Genomic DNA, 24,944 nt, shown 5'->3' on the forward strand with positions numbered 1-24,944 from the left:
ATTCAGTGCATCTGGTGTGTTGTGTCTTTACTTCATGAACATGTTTGGTATATTAAGAGGGATTATAATGTAATAAATATGCATCATGGATATATATAAATGTGCATGAGAGGGTGTTTGCAACAGACGATTACAGAGTCTGTAAAAACCTTGGAAATCACAGCTGTAGACTAATGAGCAATGATTGTATCTAATGTGCCTCTGAAACTCCCACATCTACAAACAATCAGTAATGCAATACAACTACTTGGTTTAAACTATTACGTGACTGGGTTACTGAGTGACTACTTTTCAGGACCTCTGACAGCTTCACAGAACAGATCACTGAGACCCATAGTGTGTCTTGACACACTGCAAAGACCATAAAAGCCACCAATCACTTCTGAGTGGCTGAATTCAGATTGCAGGGTCACACCTGTTTGGAGTTGGTCAGGTAGAGTTTGGCAGCCAGGTTGATTATCTGCAGCTTGACAATGTCCTCCTCATTGGTGAATGTCTTTGCCATCTTCCTCAGAACATCAGGAGCAATTTTAGGTACATGTTCACAGTACTCGCCAATTAGCCACAGGATGCTGGCTCTCGCCATCGGCACCTGAAAAACGGGGCAAAGGCACTTGTTAGCGCTATATCCTAAAGCTAGTGAAAAGTGTTATCTGTATCTACTGCACTGCTGAACACAGATTTGGTGCCTCTGAAATTTTGTATCAGATTTTCTTTACAAAAATTTATTTTTCCACTGGCCTTTCATGTTATTTGGAGTTTATTAACCCCTTAAAATCCCAGGCTTATTACATATTAAGGCTTATTATTCAGAGACTTCAATACAAACTGGCTGAGCTTACTTAGATTATGGAAGTTTCTAATAAAACTTTGGGCCTGCCGGTGGGGCATTTAAAGAGTTAACTCAATTCAACATTTACTGTCATATCAATAAAACTGTTTGCAATTTAGATCAGTGTGGAACAATAAAATCAAACAATAGACCACTGAAAACACAGATAAAAACGACACTACAAACAAACATAAAACATAGGGTTGTATACCCTATATACTACTGCATCAGCATTATCTCTGATACCACCCTTTAAAAAGCAGTATTAGTATCTTTGATGGGGATGCCGATATCTATGACTAATACTACGAGGCAGGCATGCTGCTGAGTGATATGTGCATGCACGCTGGAACATAACACGGAGGCGGTGTAAGTTCACAAGCAGCAGTAAAAATGCTCATGGCAGAATCTATAATGCCAGTAACTTGTTGGCATCTTGAAGGCAATAACATTGGGTGACAGAACAGTTGGAATTTGGAACGAACTGCTGGTCTTTTAGGGTATCTATATATAGTTCAGTTCTATTTTTAACTACTTTGCTCAATAAAAATATTGTAAATTTACTTCAGTTGTTGTGCTTATTAATTATGGTTATTAATTATAAAATAGTAAACACGTTTTATATATAGTAAATACAAAATAATACATTGCTCAAAAAAATAAAGGGAACACTTAAACAACACAATATAACTCCAAGTAAATCAAACTTCTGTGAAATCAAACTGTCCACTTAGGAAGCAACAGAAGCAACACTGATTGACAATCAATTTCACATGCTGTTGTGCAAATGGAATAGACAACAGGTGGAAATTATTGGCAATTAGCACTGCCAGAGCCCTGCAAAATGACCTCCAGCAGGCCACAAATGTGCATGTGTCTGCACAAACGGTTAGAAACCGACTCCATGAGGATGGTATGAGGCCCGACGTCCACAGATGGGGGTTGTGCTCACAGCCCAACACCGTGCAGGACGCTTGGCATTTGCCAGAGAACACCAGGATTGGCAAATTCGCCACTGGCGCCCTGTGCTCTTCACAGATGAAAGCAGGTTCACACTGAGCACATGTGACAGACGTGACAGAGTCTGGAGACGCCGTGGAGAGCGATCTGCTGCCTGCAACATCCTTCAGCATGACCGGTTTGGCAGTGGGTCAGTAATGGTGTGGGGTGACATTTCTTTGCATTGAAGCTATGGACTGGCCTGCCCGTTCCTCAGACCTGAATCCGATTGAGCACATCTGGGACATCATGTCTCGCTCCATCCACCAATGCCATGTTGCACCACAGACTGTCCAGGAGTTGGCAGATGCTTTAGTCCAGGTCTGGGAGGAGATCCCTCAGGAGACCATCCGCCACCTCATCATGAGCATGCCCAGGCGTTGTAGGGAGGTCATACAGGCACGTGGGGCCACACACAACACTGAGCCTCATTTTGACTTGTTTTAAGGACATTACATCAAAGTTGGATCAGCCTGTAGTGTGTTTTTCCACTTTAATTTTGTGTGTGACTCCAAATCCAGGCCTCCATTGGTTAATAAATTTGATTTCCATTAATGATTTTTGTGTGATTTTGTTGTCAGCACATTCAACTTTGTACAGAACAAAGTATTCAATGAGAATATTTCATTCATTCAGATCTAGGATGTGTTATTTGAGTGTTCCCTTTATCTTTTTGAGCAGTGTATATAAATATGTCATTCATTCAAGCTTAGTACGATTTATTTGTGACACAGAACACAGCTTTTACCAAAATAAAATTTATAAATAAATCAAGACTTGTTAGCTAGTTAGGTTAGAATGACTTAGTATCAGCCTTGATACTCGACACTGGCTGACACTAAAGGTTCAGGCATTGGTAACAGTATTGGAAGAGGAAAAGTGGTTTTGGTGCATCACTGATAAAACAGTCATAAAAGCAGACACTGTAAAAAGTACACTAAAAGTGAAATGTATTAAAACAAAGTGGAACACATAAACTCCAAATGTTGCTGAAAACCACTTAGAATTTTAATTGCCTTGCAGTTGGTGCTACTGAGAAATCTTTAAAAATAATTAAATTATTATTATTATTTTACATAACGTAAATACGTCAGCAAAGAACTGAGCTCACTCGAGCCAACACTATACAAACCACCAGGCAGAACTATGTCACCATACAACTCTGCTTTTCATAAAGCTGTTCATTAAGGAAAGGTGGCTTATAAGCATTGTTACAAGGGCCTTGATGATGTTATGGAGCTGTCATGTTATGATGAGGGAATGTTTTTTTCACAGTAGCCATAACATTTCTTCTTATCATCTTTATTTGATTATTTCAATTAAAAAATATCTTAAGTCGATTTCTGTTCCGCTGCTGAAATGGCCACTAGGGAGCCTGCAGACAGGGGTTAGGTATTCTAGGTATTAAGAAAACTGAGCTTCTCTGAAAGAGATCTGGAGTCATCCACCTGTATGTTGTCTGTGAGCTTGGCCATATGCTTGATGATGTCACTGTGCTGCTCTGGCTGCATCTGCAGGAGCTTCTTAATTACCACCACAGACTCAGCTACTACCAGCTCTGTATCATGAACACAAGCACATATATAGACAAATTGTAATTTGTAACTGCATTTTCCATATTATATTCTGACAACACCACTTGTCTCACATCTATAACCATCTGTATAATATTTACACACATACTCACCATCTCTGTTTGAAAGGAGTTGTACCAGACCGTTGAGGCAGGTGTCTCTGACCTCCCCAATGTTAGTGGCACAGCGGCCAATGGCCTGGATTGTGGCTGCCACAAAGTCCTTATCCATGCTTTTGATATAGGTCTATGTAGGTCCACAAAGACAGCGAAGATTACCATACTTGTCAGCAAGGCATTCATTTGACTTTCATCTGCACTGTCACAGTTTTCCTTACCTGAAACTCTCTCAGAATTGTTGATATGTTTGTTTCATTTGCCAGATTTGTTAAAACTTCAAGCTGCAACGTTGATAAAAGAAAAGCAACATCAATAAACAGCAATCACTCTTAAAACACAGCAATGCTCCATAAAGTACTGACATAAAATGAATCATCTCAAAATGCTTCAGTATTCACCTTCAGTATTTTGATCTGTGTGGGATCAGTGGACCGGATATAGAAGCTCTTCAAGTATGGCTCGAACATCCCCTGCAGAAATACAACCGCTGTGTTAAGGCACAACAAGGAAGAAATTAACATTCACTAAAGCAGGACAGCAACAAAACAGCATTTAAATCTACTGTGATAGAATGACTTTCAAAAATATCTAGAAACCATCAATCTAACATAACTACTAAAAGATGACAGATTTTAAAGATTCAAAAGATGTTTCATTGTTTTTGTACTCTTGTCCAATTATTTAAATATTTGTTAACTCCCTATCTAGATCTCCTTTATTGGACCAACAGGGCTACTGCATGATTCCCCCATGACAAATGTGGTCAATCTCCACATCTTTCTGAAATTCTGCTTGAACAACACTTTAGGGTATCTAAACATACTTAGAAGAGAGTGTTCACTGCTCACTTCTATAAATGGCCTAACAGACACCCATAATTTGACTGCACATGCAGAACCTGATTCGAAAGAAGAACTCAACCCCCCCCCCCCCAAACCAGCAACATTAAAATCCCTTTAGGGCCAGGTCCAAGTAATTAGACACTTTAACCCTTTCTGCTGTGCTGTAAAGCCTGAACCACTGAAGTGCAGTAACTGCAGAAAACTCACCCTCCTTTTGATGGTCATGGTAGCAACGTTTTGTAGAACTACATACTGAACTTCGCTGCAGAGAAATATGAAAAAAGAACATCATGTCACTCTACAACACAGAAATACATTGTAGCAAATTTACATTTTAATTCACATTCAAAAAATCAGTTTAAGTGGACAACAATGATCGTCTGTTTGTACAAAAGAATCTGCAAGTATCTATCAAATAAAGCTGAATAGGTGACTTGCATCTATTGCTAGAATGAGCTTAGATCAGCCATGTGCACTAAGCTTGAGCCAAAGCGCCTTTGTCTTCAGACTGTACAAGTGCCACCTTGGTTGGTGTGTAGAGTAATTGTATTTTATATTGCCTCAGCCATTCTTCAAAAATCTGTTTCAGTGAGAAGAGGCTCAGCCTCACTATTGAAATAGAGCTTGTGGGTTGGCTGGGGTTTCTAAGAGATTTATTGCTTTCTGGCATTCCCTTTGCTGCAGTACTGACTAGCTTTGGTTCTCTTCGGTAACTCCCACCTGCCACGCTGGAAATCGTGCCAATAAAATTAAGATAGTATCTTTGAGAAGGAGTCACATTGCAAATGTGGTTATTTTGAACAACAACCAAACTTAATGTCAGCAACAAGGGGTGTCATAAGTTGTTTCATCAAGTTTTCGTCATTGTGAAAGAAACAGGAATTTATGAAACTCTGGGAAGCTCTTAAACAGTTACACCAAAATACTATGTAGTGAGTAGCACCATGGCTTTACACACTGCTGATTGGGTTTCTTATCCTTGCATAGAAAATAATGTTAGTTATTTTGGCTGCCTTTTGACAAACTTTCAACTCTGTTTTGGTTTATCTGAAACATACTTACGGTGGGTTTCTTTATAAATGTGACAGCAAAATACAGTAAATTAAATTTCATTTCTGTTCAATTTGCCCCTTTTCCTCTTCAAACCCTGCCTCCAAATATGTCTGTGCACAAGCCTGATTTGGAACTTTTTTCACAATTTGAAATCAATAAAAGAGTAAGATAAGTAAAAGAAATGAGTAAAAATCAGATTCTCTGCTCTTCAACCTTAGGTCTCCTGGTCTCATTATATAGTACAGGCAATGCCAAAACTCTCAGACTCAAAGTTGACAAACAACAGTGTCAGTCCCCTCAGAGCTCAAGGGCAATGCAATCTCATCCTGGCATTTATCTGGCACTAACTGATGACCTTATCACTGAACACCTGGCCTCAAAGGTCTCATAGAAAGTTTACAACCACAGAATTAGCAGAGCCTGCCAAGGGGAAAGCCCTCATTTCATCTCTGTTCTCCTCTCACTGACCTGTGGCTCCTCATCAGCCTCACCAGAGCCTTGGCAATGACGCCGACCTCTGCTTTTGGAGCGAGATGGAAATACAGCTGAGCCACTGCCATCACCACCTACAATAATGCAGAAAAAAATTTAGTTTGACATGTCAGTACAGAGCAAACATTTGACAGTATCAGTGACTGATGCTTCTCTGAATATGTACTGAGTCTAAATCGCAGCCACAACATTCTTGTTTCATATTCTATATGTGTGCGGGTGTGTTTAGGCCTTAATATTGTACTGACCGCAGCATTGCGGCTTTGTAGCAAGGGTTTGGTGTTTCTGAGCAGCAGTCGGTGGTCAGGGTCCATAACGTAGGGCTTCCTCTTGGCCAGAGCAGCGGCCTCGGCTTTTTTCTCTTCATCGTCATCATCATCATCATCATCATCATCATCATCAGAACCATAAAAAGCCTTTTCTCCTCCCTCTTCCAAAAGTGACTCCTACAGCACACACGCACAAAAAAAAAAAAACAAACAGCATATCATAAAAACAGACAGAGAAAACTTTGCTCTTCTTTAAATGTACTGAATATTAATTATGACAGCAACAAAAGAAAAGAATTGGAGACTTCCAGGCGCAGGACTTACATTAATGTTAGGGTTGAGAAACTGGGTTCTGGCATAGCGGGTGAGCATGTTGATGATAACCACCTGACCCCACTCCTCCACATCAATCAGCAGATTGCAGAGCTTACGGTAGTTCTTATGGATCAGATCAATCCGCTCCGGACATACTTCCTCAAATGCCATCACTACACTGCCTGCTACCAACTACACAATAAATACATGCATAAATTGTTGGAATAATGGAAGGTATCTTATTACTGATTAGGGCAGGATATAAATGCAATGCTTGATAAAGCTGTTGGATATCATTATGATGTTATCATTAAAAACAAAAGTTAAATAAATAAAAAAATACATTAGAATTACTAATAGCTACTCATCACTTATTAACAGAAAGACTTTTTGTGGACTGAAAGGCTGAGAAACAGCATTTCAGTACACAACATATTAGAGGCACATCTTAACAATGTGTTTATCGCAATAATGATGCTAATACAATTTATCATGCAGCCCTAATGTTAATCTGTGATCATATCAGTAATACCGCCACCAACTTCACTTACAGTGGTTTTATCAGCAAGCAGCTTTTCAATGACCTCAATAAGCTGGTCTTTCTGTTCAGGGTCCAAGCTGCAAACATAGATAGATAGATAGATAGATGGATGGATGGATGGATGGATGGATAGATAGATAGATAGATAGATAGATAGATAGATAGATAGATAGATAGATAGATAGATAGATAGATAGATAGATAGATAGACGGATGGATGGACGGACGGACGGACAGATGAACAGACAGACAGATAGATAGAGACAGAGAGAGAGAGAGAGAGCAAGTATTGGGATTCACTGGCACTTGCTTCAAAACAAGAGGGCTGTTTACTTGTTTACTTCTTAAATTACTGTGTTATGCTCAGTGCTGAGATATTTTTCTGTAATTTAAAATTTTGTAATCATATTTCTCAGAAATACAAGTGTAATTTGTATTAAGTCAGTAGACTTAATACAAATTACACTTATATTTCTGAGAACAGTGTAAACTAAATGTGATGCATTTCTCTATATAGATTATGTGGTTACCCTTAATTTGTACACATGTGTACTACCTGCGATAGCTAACTGTGAGTTTGACTGTAAATATGAGCAGTGCAACACAAGCACAGGAAATACTGCTGTAAACTCAAAAAACAATCTGATGATGCATCTAATCATGCTTAAATGAACCTGGTGGCTAAAGATCTCTGTGTGGATCAATGCATTTTGATAGAAAGTAATTAGTAATTTGTAATGGCTTGCTTTCTTGATTATCTTGATAATTTCCCTGACACTAGTTATGCATACGCTTTGAATAGGAGTAATCATCAGGACTCATTAGACAGCTACCTGTAGAGTTTGGGGATGGCATGTGCGGCTGTCTTGCGGACATATGGAGACATATCAGAGGCAGCCTCTTTAATGGCCAACATCATAATGGGCACAATGATAGTGACTCTGATACTGGAGAGAACACGCAAAGCGCTCGCACGAATCAGCTGATTAGGATCCTGTAGGTTTGGGAAAAAAGGCAAAATGAGAAATATGTTATGGTGTTAAGCCAGTGTCAAATACATTGTTAATGCCACAAACCAGTGATTCCCAATCCTGGTGCCTGAGTGAACTTTTAGCATCATTTGGCTCCAACTATATGTAATTAAACACAACAGCTATTAAAGAAGCCCTTCATGAGGTTATAATGCATATGTTACAGGTGAAAAACCAAAACAAAGGTACTGCAACACCAGGAACGCACTTAACTATGGGGTAGCAGATAAGTCCTTTCCTGACATAGTCACTAGATGGCGTTTCCACCACATGAAGACTCCAAAAGCTAATGCATAGTCATGGCCAATGACAATGCGTGACTAGGAGACTTGTCACACAGTCAGGGGCTGTATGGCTCAGTGGAGGGTGGGATCATACAGAGAATTGAGCTGTAAGCTTCATCTTAAAGCTTGCTTTGGCTGAGTAAGAAAAGCAACACTATGATGATGCTCCAGGCTCAGAGGACTAAAGTGAAAACACATTAGCACAAAGCAGGTTCTTTAACTCACCATCTGCTGTTCTGAGGTCAGTTTGCCATTATTTTTTTGTGTGTGTACATATGAGTTAAAAATTAAGTTATGTTGCTTTGAGAGTGAGGAATTTAAAATATTTAAGCAATTAAGAAACTACATATTATTAGGGGTTTAAGATACAGCTCATAAGTACTGACCTTGAGTCCCCGCTGAAATGTAGAGATGGAGAGCAGAGCCAAATCCTGCTGCTCCTCAGCATAGCGCACTAGATACACATACACCAGCTTCTTTACCTGTGAACAGAAGAACATACATCAGAAACTACACCTTTACATATGTTCTGCTCTAGGGATAGGGGAAAAACTTGATTCTTAGATGCATCGCGATGCAGATGTGAACGATTCTGAATCGATTAATAAACGTCAAAAATAGATTTTTAAAATATTTAATTTATACCATAATGTTGACGGAACGTAAAAAGTGGAACCTGGATATGGGTAAGTGCAGCGCCCGGACAGTCTGTGGCGGCACATAACAAAAACACAACTGGATGAGCAAGAAATTCGAACGGCTCACTGTGCATTAAAAGCCAGGTTAGATCAGGAGTCACAACCCAAATGTTAAAAAGAGACATTTTGTCCTTTCAACAAAAATCAAACCACCTTGGGAGCCACAACATTTAATGTCTATGTCTCAGTGTGTGATAATGTCCTAGTATAGGCTAAAAAACAAACAAAATAAACAACAACACAGACTGACTTTGCTGTGCTTTAAGCTTGAGCTCAGCTATAGCTGCTTTCCTCCCCTTTCCATCAGGAAACTTTTCCTCAGCTTATTATAAAATGTCTCTCAAAGTTCAGCTGTTTTACGAGCCTGAAGTCGCGTCTCATTCTCCAGCTTCTTGTTCGAATTTTCCCGTTCCACCTTAAATTCTGCCTGCGGCACCGAATGTAGCTGCTGCAGAATTTAAGCTGGAAAGAGGAAATTTGAAAGAGAAGCAAGGGTGTATTTTTAGTGTATGACAGCCTCTCATTGCAGATTTAACATTCCAGGAATGCAACTGTGCTGCTTATAAATGAATGTCAATTTGTCTCTAAATGTTCGTCTTAAATCTCATTGCCTTTTCATAGCTACTCACTCGGCGAGACTTCGTTGCTATGTGACCTGCAGTCTTCTCAGTTGTTGAGAACCAGGACGTTTGTACTTTGGAGCCGAGATTCAGCGTCCAGTCTCGAAGATATTTTACTGACACAGTGACCCCTGACTCTCTATAATGAGACCAAAACCGAAGTTATAAAATCACTGAATTAAACAGGTAGGACGACTGTAACGTGCTCCATTGACATCCATTACCACTGGATCTTATGTCACCCTAACAGCACATGTTATCGCAGATTAGTGGCAGCAGCGTCTCAAACAAGAGCAGTGAATGAGAGCCTTCTAGATCACTTCCATTTGATTTATTAATAAAAGATATTGGAAGTAAATCCATTATGGATCATTACAAATACTTTGCTTTAAAACTACCCAGTCCTCAGACAGTGAGAAAATAGAAATCCTGTATAGAAAATAAAGATGCCTCAAGATGCATCAATAATCATTTTATAATCGCAGCCCTCTGAATTGTAATCAAATCAAATCTTGAGGTGCCTAAAGATTCCCCACCCCTATTCTGCTCACTGTTATGAATAGTGTAGCATAAACCCTTTCTTAAATATTAGTGTCACTTTATTTAAATAATGACTTCAGTACAACTAAAATGAGACAAGCAAAAACAAAAACAATCTAGCATCCATCACTGTTAAGGTATTCTTCTCTTTTTGGTCTAAGGCTTGTTGCATCAGCTGTATGTAAGTTGTAGGCTAAGCTAATTAAAATGTATTTTTTAATTTTATTCAGTTCCATTGTAAAAACACCTACTTGTTTGCATTATTCTCTTCTATACTGGATATTTTTTCATTGACTGCTAGTTTATTGATTCTGTATGTTCTGTATGGAAACACTATGTTAGTGTTTGACACCGTCAGTTAGTTGTTACATGTTAAAAAATGACTTACAGATTGATGGTGCAACTAAATTTAGTAAAATGACAGTTTGCAACTAACTAATGTTAACTAAGGACTGAAAATTTTACACACAAACTTAAATGCAAACTTTCACAAAACTGGTGCAACTTAGTCCAAGTGCTGAACCAACAGAACAGAATAAAAAAGGAGCTGAAAACTATTTGAGAATTAAAAATGCAATGGCTGAAGTCTAAAATGTAAACAGTAGGTTACTTCCATCACAGATATACTTCAGTAGAAGTAATATCACTTGAAATCACTGAAAAGCACAACTTCATCACTTTTTTACTTGCATACATGCAACTGAGTAAAGGTAACAATTCTAATGATCACCAATTTTTGCGCACACACACACACACACACACACACACACACACACACACACACACACACACACACACACACACACACATCTTCAAAGGATGGCCAGATCACTAATAGGGCTTGAAATAAGCTCTTATGATTCAGCATTTCAGCTGAGTAGTCACACAAAGTCAGAAAGGTTACTGAAGAGCTGCTACATGTAAATATGTGATGATTTGAACTCCCTAAAATGTCAGCTTTTTCCCACATTCCCACCCCTCTTCTCAGTTTATATTTGCTCTCACTGATGTAGCACAGAAATGTCAACATGTTATGCTGTTTTTTTCTCACAGTCCTCTTTTCAAACTCACCTCAATGTTCTTGCAGGCCACATTCTTCACCACAGCAGGAAAGAGATCAGATGCATTTTTCCCTCTTGCAATCATCTACGGGCAATAAAAAAGACCCAACACAAAATCAGAGAATGTCACGATGCTGCTGGGAGCTGTTGCTTATAAACTGTCAACACAGGGACCAGTTATAACGAATATGAACTGTGACTGGTGATGGTATATGCTGTATATGGCACTGCAGGCACTGGATAGATTTATATTGTGCATTACACAGTCATAAAGAAATCCCTCTGCACGTTTACGCAGACAACATTATGATTAGAAGCCGAAGGGGCTGGGCATCTGAAATAAAGGATAACATATCTGTTTATGGCCCTCAATGAGCTGTGACAGCGAGACAGCGAGACAGAGAAAAGACTGCAGAGAGAGAGAGAGACCCTACAGACATGACTGTCAGCCACTGGTGATGGATAGTGAATTTGGGGATTGTTTAGGCACCATGATGTGGCCTACAGTCCTTCCAAAGAAATAATTTGTACCATGTATAAAGGACAATACAAAACTGGTCAGTGACTGAGATCAATCTGTACAGATAGATTTTTGTTCCACAAGACACAAACAACATAAATGAACCCTCAAACACAAAAGTTACAACAGTGTCCTTAAATGAAAATTCCAGTGTTTTTTTTTTAAAAAAAAACAGCATAATTAAATTATTATGATGTAAACAAAGTCATCCAGTGAAATTTAGTGTTGTATCATTACACATAATCTACACATTACACATAGTAAATAAATAGGATAGTAAATAAAATGCTTATATTTGTGTTGTGGACATTGAGACCTTTGGGTCACCACCACAATTAAGAGTCCTACTTTCTTTTTCTAAAATAAACCATTCTGCATCAAACTACTGATGGACATCGTACATCGTAATGACTGAAATGTGAAGTAATATTGAAAAAATTGTGGAATTCCCCTTTGAAGTCTGATTAAATGAGTTTTAAAGGTATACTACATTCACTTCCCTAGGAGAAAGATACATACTGTATTTGTACCTTTTCTTATCTTAGAGCCTGGAGTCAAGACAGTGTGTTTTGAGTCAATGCAACTTATTAAAATAAGTGCAACAGAATATGGTTCAGTTATGTTCCTTGAGGGTACAACCCCAGTGAAAGAAAAGTATCCTGAAATGTGCATTCTGAAAAGTCCATTTTCTTTTGATAGAGAAACAATAACATTATTCTCGTACAAAAAAAGGCATACTGACAATATATTATGCTATACTGTAAATACTTGGAATATAATGTCAACATATCTCATTTTTATTGGGGTTTTGTAGAAGGGCCTCTCTCAAGGCCTACTACTATAGCCCAGTGAAAACAGGACCTAACATGCTGACTTAAGATCAGTTTGTTTCCCGTTTCTTTTATAAAGCTAAGGTTAGATTTAAGAACAGAAAGTGGATCTGAGGTGAGCTCTAACAGGTACTCTTAAGCTGTCACCAATTCCACTGCCTCTTGCTCTGGTTCCACGAATGGAAACTGAGTCAGGCCGGCATTTTTTTTCTTCCCCTCTGCTTCATCCGATAAATATTTCAGCCGTTAGCTGCTCCTCTGCAACCCTGAGAATCTGACACCAGGAATGAATATTTAACACCAGGCTGTGCAATCCCCCCTCTCCTAGCACTGTCCTATTTAATATCACGACATCACAGCAAAGCCCTCTGTGTGCTATAGCAACTGCGCCTAGCAGCATAAAAATTCAGCTCCAGCAACCGCCATAAACCCCAACATCCTGCAAGGAACAAATCGCTCCTCCATGAACTTAGAGCAAACACCTCAGACTGTTCCAGAATTAAATTATTTTATCTACATAGTGTACAGCCCTGCCTTGCTCTTATCTCTTAATTCGGGCATGTAATGTCATGCATTTTTAAATCTAATCTTTTACATAATAGCTTCTATACAACGTCAAAGGAAGAAAAAACGTGTTTACATGACTAGCTACTAATCCACACAGTCAACACTGTATTCTTAAAAGGCAGATGAGCTCTGTATTTGCCTGACCTTACTGGACACCTCAACAAAGATGAAAAATAAATTTTTTATTATTATTATTATTTTTTTGCAGATGAGACTTCACTGCTCAATAAAATAAAGGGAACACTCAAATAACATATCCTAGATCTGAATGAATGAAATATTCTCATTGAATACTTCTGTACAAAGTTGAATGTGCTGACAACAAAATCACACAAAAATCATCAATGGAAATCAAATTTATTAACCAATATTGGTTAATTTGGAGTCACACACAAAATTAAAGTGGAAAAACACACTACAGGCTGATCCAACTTTGATGTGATGTCCTTAAAACAATTCAAAATGAGGCTCAGTATTGTGTGCGGCCTCCACGTGCCTGTATGACCTCCCTACAATGCCTGAGCATGCTCCTGATGAGGTGGCGGATGGTCTCCTGAGGGATCTCCTCCCAGACCTGGACTAAAGCATCCGCCAACTCCTGGACAGTCTGTGGTGCAACGTGGTGTTGGTGGATGGATCGAGACATGATGTCCCAGATGTGCTCAATCGGATTCAGGTCTGGGGAATGGGCAGGCCAGTCCATAGCTTCAATGCCTTCATCTTGCAGGAACTGCTGACACACTCAAGCCACATGAAGTCTAGCATTGTCCTGCATTAGGAGGAACCCAGGGCCAACCGCACCAGCATATGGTCTCACAAGGGGTCTGAGGATCTCATCTCGGTACCTAATGGCAGTCAGGCTACCTCTGGCGAGCACATGGAGGGCTGTGCGGCCCTCCAAAGAAATGCCACCCCACACCATTACTGACCCACTGCCAAACCGGTCATGCTGAAGGACTCTGTCATGTCTGTCACATGTGCTCAATCTGTGAAGAGCACAGGGCGCCAGTGGCAAATTTGCCAATCCTGGTGTTCTCTGGCAAATGCCAAGCATCCTGCACAGTGTTGGGCTGTGAGCACAACCCCCATCTGTGGACGTCGGGCCCTCATACCATCCTCATGGAGTCGGTTTCTAATCGTTTGTGCAGACACATGCACATTTGTGGCCTGCTGGAGGTCATTTTGCAGGGCTCTGGCAGTGCTCCTCCTGTTCCTCCTTGCACAAAGGCAGGGGTAGCAGTCCTGCTGCTGGGTTGTTGCCCTCCTATGGCCTCCTCCACGTCTCCTGGTGTACTACCCTGTCTCCTGGTAGCACCTCCAGCCTCTGGACGCTACACTGACAGACACAGCAAACCTTCTTGCCACAGCTCGCATTGATGTGCCATCCTGGATGAGCTGCACTACCTGAGCCACTTGTGTGGGTTGTAGAGTCCGTCTCATGCTACCATGAGTGTGAAAGCACCACCAACATTCAAAAGTGACCAGAACATCAGCCAGAAAGCATTGGTACTGAGAAGTGATCTGTGGTCCCCACCTGCAGAACCACTCCTTTATTGAGTGTGTCTTGCTACTTGCCAATAATTTCCACCTGTTGTCTATTCCATTTGCACAACAGCATGTGAAATTGATTGTCAATCAGTGTTGCTTCCTAAGTGGACAGTTTGATTTCACAGAAGTTTGATTTTACTTGGAGTTATATTGTGTTGTTTAAGTGTTCCCTTTATTTTTTTGAGCAGTGTAGTTGGAGGCGAGGAACTCACAGCTCACTGCTTGGGTTTGCTCACTAAAGCCATAAAGCACCACCTGTCAGCACTGCTTCAGTGAGCATAATGGCCTTACTTTTATATCTAGGACATTAAACTTTTCCATGTAAATCAAGAATTTTTCTGTAGGACGAATCAGATTATCACACAAGCCCACAAGCCGATGTTACTTCAAAAACTACACAGCGATATAAATCTCTTAACGGGATAAAATTCCATAAAGTGAGCAGATGTATTTAGAGCACAGACGCTATAACAAGACATGTCTGCAGCTGTCTCTTACTGGAAATTCTTCCTGAGAGCTCAGAAGTCTGATTAATAGCAATGTCAGAGTGGACATATTCGTTAACTGCATGTGATCTTCCCTCAGGGCTGACTTCCATTTCATTACATACAGACAGCCAATACAAAAAAATGATTGAAGCACTTGAACGATTCAATTTAAACACTTGTGGTGTTCTCCTTGTGTTCTCCTGTGAAAGGCCATTTAGCTGATAAATAAGCTGACTACAAAGTAAACAACTGCTGAGCTATGGTTTAGGCTAAGAACAATAAGCAGTACATTTTTATGGAGATTAGAGCTTTTAATGTTGATACTTTTTTTTTTAAAAGGGATGTACTCTTTCACTTAAAGTAGGATTCTGTTCTACAACTAGAATTTAATGTTATTTGTCGCATGTTTGTAGCGGCACAGCAATGCATCCTTCAAGCTCATCTGTTTGTTGTTCATTGGTGTTCTCTCACTACAATACAAAACATGCATTACAACAAGTGAACTTGCACATACATATGGGAATTCTGACTGCTGATGCAGAGGCTAATAAATACAGATGTGATATTCAGCCTCTTAGCTGCTTCCCTTCTGCATTCATGAGCATGCAGAGAAAAAGGTAACATTTCAAACAGCTCAACCTCATGTATCTACCCCAAAATTCTTGTGGTTTTTCAAAGGTTTCTCCCACCTTCAAAGGATATCATCAGAGAAGGTTTCCTAGTTTTTAAACCACAAAATCTATATATAAGACTATTGTGGAGCTGCAGCAGCAGGCGAGTAGACATGCAATGAAGGCTAAATGTTTAATTTGGGCTGGAGTATCCCTTTAGTGTGGATTTCACTTAGACTAAATTGAGTAAAAGCTTCCAGTAGACCACAGCATACTCACCGCAACAATCCTTTTCATGGCCTCCAGTTTCAGAGAGTCCTTATTGCTGTCCAGCATCTCCTTCAAGTCATCATGCCTGAAGAATTAGAGCAAAATACCATTAGCACACATAGAATCTACAGTTAATCGAATATCTTTATGTCCATTATAAGCTCTACAACCCATTTCTGTCTTTGTCCGTTTTTTCCTTGCAGGAGATCTCTTCATATTATGGTCGCTCATCTCTCTTAATAGAGGGAATAAGAATGACTAATGGATATGATCAACTTGTAACTCCCCTCAGCTGCACAATAGCAAAGCAACTGTTCTCAGAGACTGAAGACACAGCAATTGAATCTTGAGGACTGTAAAGAGTTGTTCAATATGCATGCTGTTTTAAAAGGCTTGTGCTGAGCTTTTTCAAGCTTCTCTCAGATCATACCTTCCGCCTCCTTATCCTCCCGCGTGAAGCCAGCGGAACAGACGAGTTAAATATGTGATGGACCTTAGCTTATTATGCTGCAGGCCCCGAAACGGAGGAACAGGCCGACAGACACACAGATATATTCTCTCTTACAAATTATAATTCTGCACTCTCTCTGATACACTCTAAGCAAGTGTAAGAGCAGATCTAGGGTGATTATGTTCAGGAAGTCGTCAGGAAGCAGTGAATGCAGATGACGGAAGCAGCTCTCTGTTGAAGTGATTAGCTCACTCTGAGAGGCTGAATGGAGAGACAGATTTGACTAAGTGATTTGTGCTCCACTGTGACAGACCTTCTAGTGCTGGGATAAATAACCGTCTAATGGCGAGGAGATGGTAGCACACTCAGACAGCTACTAGTAAGAAGACAGAAATATCTGTGCTGTCTATAGCACAATGGCTCATCACCAAATGAACCACCATTCAAGTGAAACAAGACGTCGTGATCTAGCGTGTCAGCAAGTGAGACACAAAAAAACATAATGGTCTTTGACCTAACCTTGTTATTTGTGTGTATGAGAAGGGATTATAAAAGCCAGCAGCACTGAGACTTCCTATATTATTAACAATGTTGCCTTAAGTTTTAAGAGGGGAAACCTAAGCTAATAACAAGGACATGGTGTCACGCATCCCTCTGGCTCAGAGGTTTCCATGGACTCCAACTTCCAGAATCCTCTAGGAGATCACATGACTCTTGACCTTCCAGCATGCTACAATCAAAGATCTCTTTCACCTAAATACTAATCTGTAATACCTCTCATTAGCTTTAGTATAAAGCCCGGGCTTTTAGAATAGTTCAGTGCGAGGAACTGCTTATTTATTGAGCCACTGAGTGTTTATATATTGTGTTGTGTCTTCTGGTTTTGACTGATCTTCTGTATTTTGACTTACCCGCTTTTGCCTGACCCTTTTTGGATTATTTTTTGCCTGTTGTGATGCTTGTCTGTATTTACTTGCTGCCCTTACTGGATTTGACCTGTGCCTGTTTCCTGACAACGATTTTGGTTGACGATTCTAACAGTAAAGCCTTTCTTGCCTGTTTTATCCATGAGCATCTGAGTGGTTCTGTCATGTTACAGACAGTGATCTGCCTGTAGATGAGTTAGACCAGGGTTGCCCTGGAGGATGGCAGAGTAACCTAACCACACCTCCTCACACTAGAAGAGAACCAACATGCTTTTATTTTATATGTAGCTTATTAAATGCTTATTTTAAACTGTACTTTTGAAGCATTTCAGTCAGAAAATATAGTGTAATGTTTGAATTTTAAAAATCTATCCACTTTCTTTATTTATGCTTTATGCTTTTAGCCCTTGTTTCATCACAAAAATTGCATTTTGCAATTAGATCAATCACAAGCAACCAAACACTTATGTGCTATGTCCATCACAACACAACTGCAATTAACTGGCAGTTGGACACAGTATGTCAAAGTGAATTTTCTGGTTCTTGGTTTCTTGGACAAAATAACAGCACTGAACCTTAATTTACCATAAATAATCACAACTAAAACCGCAGTTACAATATTGAGCAGAAAAACGGTGATTGGATATTTTCTCCCACATTCAACTCTACAACAGGGGCCAAGAACTTTTCATTCAACAGTTTAATATTTTTCAGTAGTAGACACCATTATACTATTATATTTTATTATTTATATTTTCTTTAAAAAGTCAATGGGATAGTTATTACTATTGATAAAAACATCAGTGTATGTGCTGATAAAAGGCTCAAATATTTTTATGAAAATTATTGTACAGGTACCAAACACAAGTGAGCAAGGAAGGAAAAAAAGATAGAGAATAATAAATGTGTTCTCTGTAGTCATTGATTTACAGAGAATCAGAGCATGGCTGCCTCATGCCTGAATAACTCTCTAACTTCTCTGTAAGTCTCTAATCAGAGAATATGCTACCTAATGAGACTTTAGAGAGCTGAGGAAAGGGAGAGCAATAGAGTCAAAGAAAAACCATGAGAGAGAGTTGAACTACTCCACAAATTACTCCATGTACTAGATTACAGTGGTAGATTACAATATTGTCAAGAAATCTTCAGCAGCCTAGAAAATAACAGCTCCTTCACACTTATTGGATCCTGTATATTTTTTGTGATTTAAAGAAAATCTTTCTTTGGCATTTTACATCTGAATGTAACACTCCTCCTTTGATTTAAAATAAATCCTCATAAACTCATAAAGCTAAGTCACGTTGTATGCCACTGCCATTACAAACAGAGAAGAATGTGGATCTTGTTGTTAACAGATTGCTGGCCAGATGTGATCATGGCTACATGCTGTTCCAGAGTTTACTTGAAGATTACGTTAGGCCAAAGCTATGGCAACTCTATTTGAACTAATCTAACAAGCTCGTCCTCAGAAAGCAAGTTACTATAGCAACGCTATCTGAGTCAGTGCATTAGACACGAGCAGGTGATCAATGGAGCCATTAGCCTTCTTCTCTATAGGTGTGGAAGTCACAGAAAAAATAAGACGAATGACTCTTAACTGGGGAAGAAGCAGCAAGATTAAAACTCTAAGTTATGTATGTAAATCAATGGGAAGTAGCCAACTGCTAACTACTACTTCCTGTTTTAAATGTTGACTTGACTTTGTGAGCTGTTTATCATTTTTGTTCACCACCACTCAGTATATCTACATTACAAATAATAGACAGACACACATTTTGACTTTTCCACCAGCTGCTTTTTAATGGATGACAAAAGGGCCAACAGACATGATCCAGATATATTTGCCTTAAAGTATTTTTATCTTAGAAGTCATGAATATTTTTCCTTCCCCTGTAAAGTTCATCCCCAATATGAGTGCTGTATAAGTGCTAGCACCAAGAGTTGATGTTCCCCTGATGGCACTTCAGTACTGCAGCTTCAAGATAATGAGCTGCAGATATTCAGAACCACCATATGATAAAACCAGAAGCAGAATGCAGCAGAACAAAACTCTCCACAGCCTATTCCAAGCCAGGAAAATGAAAATTGCATATTGAGTCATTCTGAGAAGCAGCTGTTCACCAGATAAACATGCTGATACTTTCAGAACATCCATTAGTCCTTAATACTCATCAACATTTGCAAAACCCTAAAAGGAGGAGAGCAACAGGTCAGGTTCTAGCAGTGCCAGTATTCAGCGTTCAGTATGACAGGATTCCATTTACAAAATCTCAATTCACACAAGTCTGGTCTAATAATAATGCTGAGCTGCTCACTGCCTGTCCCTTCTGGGAGCTGGTAGCAATGACTTGGGTGATTTGAGAGAAAGACAAAACCAGTCTGCAGTGCAGTCTCATTTGTTAAGAGTGCTCTCTCTCTCTCTCTCTCTCTCTCTCTGTCTCCCTCCCTTCCTCTTTTTCCACTGATATGTTCATGTGTCAGGTGGCAAGGCGCCGATGCTAGCTGACTACCTGGTGTGTATGGGGGTGTACAGAGGGGAGCACAGAGGGGATCCAGGATGATACATACTCTGCCCAGATTCATCACCTAGAGGGTGGGCTTGGCCAGGCCCTACACCAGCCAGGATTCAGGAGAGAGGGTCTGGGCAAAGGTACAGTACCAGTCAACATTTTGGACACATCTAACTACTTAGTTAGAAGAAAGTTCTTCTCTATATTTCACTCTTTTCTACTTTTTTCATTAATAGTGAAGACATGAAGTAACTCATTTTGAATTACGCAATGACCAAAAAAAGTGTTCAAGAAATCAAAACTATAGAGCTTCATGTGGAGCCAACATCGTGCTTTTCCAACAGGTTTAAAGATGTGACATATATGCTGAGCACTTTTTGGCTGCTGGATTTTTCTTTGATTTGGGAATAAACTCACAAACAGGCATCACACTGACTTTTTATATTTGTAGAAATATACTTCAAGCAATTAACCATAAGATTTTAGATCAAAATGTCCTCAAAATTGACAAAGAACAGTGATGTCACAGCCGTTAGAACATAACTGGCCTTGCTCTCTGTGAGTGTGTGGGATGACCCTCCCTCAGCCCCCATTACTCAGCGTCGTCTGTCAGGATGTCTGCTAGCTGACATAACAGAACTGGCAATCAGCATTCTCCTCCAAGCCTGTTGAGCCATCCAATGACGTCGAGTTTAAAATAATTCAGTGGTACTATGAAGAAAGCATGTGCTAGCCTTCACCTTTCCAGCTTGATCGTGTGATAAGAGGAGAGATACCTAGCAGGTGGGACTGGACTAAATAGGGTGAAAAAATTCAAAAAAAAAAAAAATTCTATCAAGACAGTCCAAACTTTTGACTGGTAGTATCTTCCTACAGCAATGTCAGACTATTGAGTGAGGGAACTCCATGATTGATCTTACAAAGTCCCTCTGCAGCCTCATTTTCATTCTGCCTGTCCTAATTACACTCCAGCTCCACCTCTGAGCCAGCTCCACCTCTGAGCAGTGCAGGGGCTTTGCTGAAAAAGGTGTGAAAATAATTCTAACCCAGTTATTTTATCCCAGAGCTCTGAATGAGAACGAGATCAGAGAAATCATTAGAAAACATCACCATATGCCTCCACCAATTACGATTGAGCCAGATTGACTCCAAATCACACATCTACAAATATGATTACAACTAAAACAAAATAATGGCAGTGAATAAGAGATATTTAGAGAGCATTCCAATTTGCTGGTATCACAGTATGTTTGTCCCATTACTGCTTTGAATTTTAATAGCAGTACATTATTACAAGGCTTTTTCCTCTGTGGACACAATTTGCATAATTACAGAGACGTCCGGTTCAAACAGCAGTGACAAGTGCACAACTCTGATCTGAGACCAGTTTATCATCCTAAAAATTCCCACTGGACTTTGTGAGACACTGCAGTGAGCCGCTCCTAGACCAGCAGACAGCCCACACTGACAGTTATTAGCAGAGAATGAGAGCGATGGAGACAGAGCGAGTGAGCAGAGGAGCTCAGGGAGAGGAGACAAAGCAAGAGGCAGTGATGCTAAGAGATCAGAGATGATGGGCAGAGAGAACTAGTGAAAAGGAGAGAGAAGGAGGGAGGGGGGACAAATCTGAGACAAACATTTTGTTAAGTTCAAAGAAGACATCCCTCTATTTCTTGAACTTTCTGACATAGAAAAACTGAAAATACTGTAGAGAAAGGCATGTTTCTCTGGCTGCCAGAACTGCACAACAATGCCACAGCTTAAGGGATACTGGGTAGGCACATTGATAACACCAGTGTTAGTTTGTACAATAATGTACTACACTGCTGAAAACCTCATATCTCCAAAATGCCAACTTTACAGAAGAAAGAAACAACATACTTTATTTTTAATGTAAGTCAATGAAACTTTTTTTTTGCCAAGTCATTCTGGGCCGTTTCTAAAATGTAATTTAGTCACAATGTAAAGGACAACAGGCATTTTCAAATTATGTCAAAAACTGGCTTTCTTCCAACAGCAGCGTTATATAGTGCAATATATGGTCAAAAATATTACTGTTTATATATATTTTCAGTCAAACGTTTGAACACTTATGTGGACATTAAATAAAAATCTAAACAATGAAATTCAAACAAATTCAAATGAAATACAAATAGTGAATCAGATAACTACATATATAATTATTTTCAAAGCATACATTGTATAATTTAATTTATTAAATTAAATTTTAAATTTAAACATTACTATTGAAACGCCTTAAAACAACAACAAAAAACCAAATTTATTGCATTTAAATTTGCATTCATTCTAATATCATTTTATGTTTTTGAAACCCATTTTTAATGCAAACATATATTACTGCAATAAAAGTAGAAAGATTTACTTTTTTGGAAAAATATTTTTAAGTAATCCTTGAAACGAGTTAGAAGAACAGCTGTTTGATTCCAGATTTCTACCTGATGGACCTACATACCATCACATGGATTTGTTAAATTCCTCCAGCAGCACTCCTAATTCAATTCAATGAAGGACTGATTAACCAAACCAGGTATTGGATGATTACTACAACCAATACTGTGCTTTCTTGAGGTTTGGACATAAAATGACTGCTTATATCACTGATATTTTTTGTAATTATTCTCATACTAATATTTTCCTAAACAAATAAGCACTTAAACCTCACCTTTTTAAAGATATATATTTGGCCCAAACAATGCAGTGGTTTGAGTTTGTATGGTGAAGCACTGGTGTGCACTAGCTGCACAGAACTCTTAGTGTTATATGTTCTGAGACCCTGCCTTGACTGCGATTTGCCCAATGTCACATGGTTGCCTGCATTGCAGTTCTTATGCCATCTGGCTTAACAGACATGTGATGTATGACAAATCAGATTTAAACTTTGACAGCATTAAAACTTTACAATTCATTCCAAAAAGGATTTGAGTTGAGTTGAAACAAAGAAACAGTGAGAGACAACAGACAGACCACTATCCATCCACACAACCACCCACACTATCACAGCAAAGTGCTGAAATGTCTAGCAGTGTCCTTATAAGACAAATAAACTGCAGCAGTCAGTTGACATTGGCTTGAGACACACCAGGAGAAATGTGTCACATCAAGATGAGTTTTGTGGTGAAACCATGCCAGTGCAACCATGATGTTACTATGACAGCTGCAATGCAAAGAGCTATGGAAAAGTAGAGATTTCAGCCAAGCAAATCACCAACTCAAGTCACTTGTGAGCACCACTAGCCAACCAAAGCCTGGGCATTAATATGTTATAAGCTGGCACAGGCAACAGTATAAGCTAATTAAAAACATTCCCCTTGAGTACGTCACTCTGCTGCTGCATGAACTAAACGCCTGCGATATCTCACGACACGCCTCGCTTCCGCACAGTTGTTGTTTCCATGGCAACAAAGAAAGCAATAAGGTGAAGTGAATAAATTCACTGCTGGCTTCACACAGCTGCTGTTGTTTTAGGCAAGCAGAGGATGATGAGGGATAAGGCACAAAACATTCTCCCTCTGACATGGTTTAATAAAGCCTTCACTATGTGACAGCTATGAAAAATAAGCACATCAATCACACCCCCTAGGAGAAGCTCAGTTAGACCGAATGAGTTTGGTACATTGGACACACTGTGCTACAAAGGTCCTGACCTATGCCAATAACTACAATCTTTTTTTTTCTTTTTTTTGTAAATATTGTAACAAAACCTTGTCTCTGCAAATCTGGAGACTTTTCAGGAGGAAAAAAGTTTTGGTTAGTAGTGGGTAGTATAGCAAAAAAAATATATCTAATAATTTACATTTCTGGCAGTTTAAGAACTACTTTTAACAACAAACAGTAAGCAGTAGGCCCAACAATAGTAGTAAACAAGGCCCAACAACAGTAGTAGAAGGCTTCATTACTTCAGGAGGCTGAGGAGAGCTAACCTACCATATTAGCTCCACTGCAAATTCTACAGGTCCACAGTGGAGAGCATCCTGACCAGCTGCATCACAGTCTGGTAAGGCAGCTCAACTGCTGTGGAATGAAAGGCACTACAAAGAGTGGTGAAAGCCATCCAGTCCATCAATGCTGCTGTCCTTCCACCCAAACAGGACATTTACAATAAAAGATGTGTGTGGAAAGCCAGGGGTATCACCTCAGTTCCCACACACCCCAGCCACTTCTCTGCCATCTGAGAAGAGATATCAGAATATTTGAGCTAGAACCTCCAGGTTAAAGAAAAGTTTCAACAGCTGTTAAACTGGCCACACCCACAGCACTCATTAGATCATGAATACAAACACTACTGAACCCATATGCACATCACACTTTAATCTTCTTTCAAACTATTTTCATGCTTCTTCATGTACTGTTATGTGCGTGTGCACTCATGTCCTTGTCTTAGTATTTATGCACCAGAGAAGGAGCCAGAATATGTTTCGTTCTACTCTGCCACCGTAAATGCACAATGACAATAAAGTTGAATTGAACTGAACAGTATTAAACCTGAAATGTTTCTATTGTACACAACAATGAAAAATAAAATTAACACTGTTGAATGCACTTGACTGAGTCAAGCAACTCCTCAGCCAGACCTCAATCGTCAGGCTTTGGTGTGTATGCATATGTGTGTACACTTTTGTCTATGTGCCCATGCTCAGCAGGAGTTGGCATTTCCTCAACATGCTTCAGTGAATCTGTCTGGTACCCACCTCAGGCTGAGGTTTGTGTGTGTTTGTGTGCTCCATCGTGACAAGGGAACAATTGGAGACTTCGCTGTGAGGAGCCAGCAGTCATGAGCGACTGCACTCTGTCAGCTTTACTCATCTCACACACACTCACACAGAGTAATAATACTCTGGCTTGTGATGCTCTCTGACAGAGCAAGAGATGCAAGCTTAAGACAGAAGAGGATCAGTAACCTGGTATCTCTCTTTATTTCAATAATAAAGAAGA

At 39.5% G+C, this 24,944-nt stretch overlaps 1 protein-coding gene across 10 annotated transcripts in view; it reads right to left on the reverse strand.

The window, feature by feature from the left end:
- The window catches only part of LOC108432724 (adaptor related protein complex 3 subunit beta 2), a 60,642-nt gene that overhangs the window by 19,344 nt on the left and 16,354 nt on the right, over nt 1–24,944 (reverse strand). For all 10 annotated transcript variants that reach the window (XM_017706782.2, XM_017706780.2, XM_037542718.1 and 7 more), the window contains exons 2-15: nt 16,114–16,189; nt 11,281–11,355; nt 8,738–8,833; nt 7,870–8,030; nt 7,047–7,113; nt 6,505–6,687; nt 6,160–6,357; nt 5,888–5,985; nt 4,574–4,628; nt 3,923–3,994; nt 3,743–3,805; nt 3,519–3,651; nt 3,280–3,389; nt 416–592 (exon numbers count right to left, since the gene is read on the reverse strand). In XM_017706782.2, the coding sequence (XP_017562271.1) occupies nt 416–592; nt 3,280–3,389; nt 3,519–3,651; nt 3,743–3,805; nt 3,923–3,994; nt 4,574–4,628; nt 5,888–5,985; nt 6,160–6,357; nt 6,505–6,687; nt 7,047–7,113; nt 7,870–8,030; nt 8,738–8,833; nt 11,281–11,355; nt 16,114–16,189 (1,564 nt within the window). The remainder of the gene's footprint in view (nt 1–415; nt 593–3,279; nt 3,390–3,518; nt 3,652–3,742; nt 3,806–3,922; nt 3,995–4,573; nt 4,629–5,887; nt 5,986–6,159; nt 6,358–6,504; nt 6,688–7,046; nt 7,114–7,869; nt 8,031–8,737; nt 8,834–11,280; nt 11,356–16,113; nt 16,190–24,944) is intronic.

This window comes from Pygocentrus nattereri, chromosome 11 (assembly GCF_015220715.1).
Source record: "Pygocentrus nattereri isolate fPygNat1 chromosome 11, fPygNat1.pri, whole genome shotgun sequence".
NCBI classification, from domain to species: domain Eukaryota; kingdom Metazoa; phylum Chordata; class Actinopteri; order Characiformes; family Serrasalmidae; genus Pygocentrus; species Pygocentrus nattereri.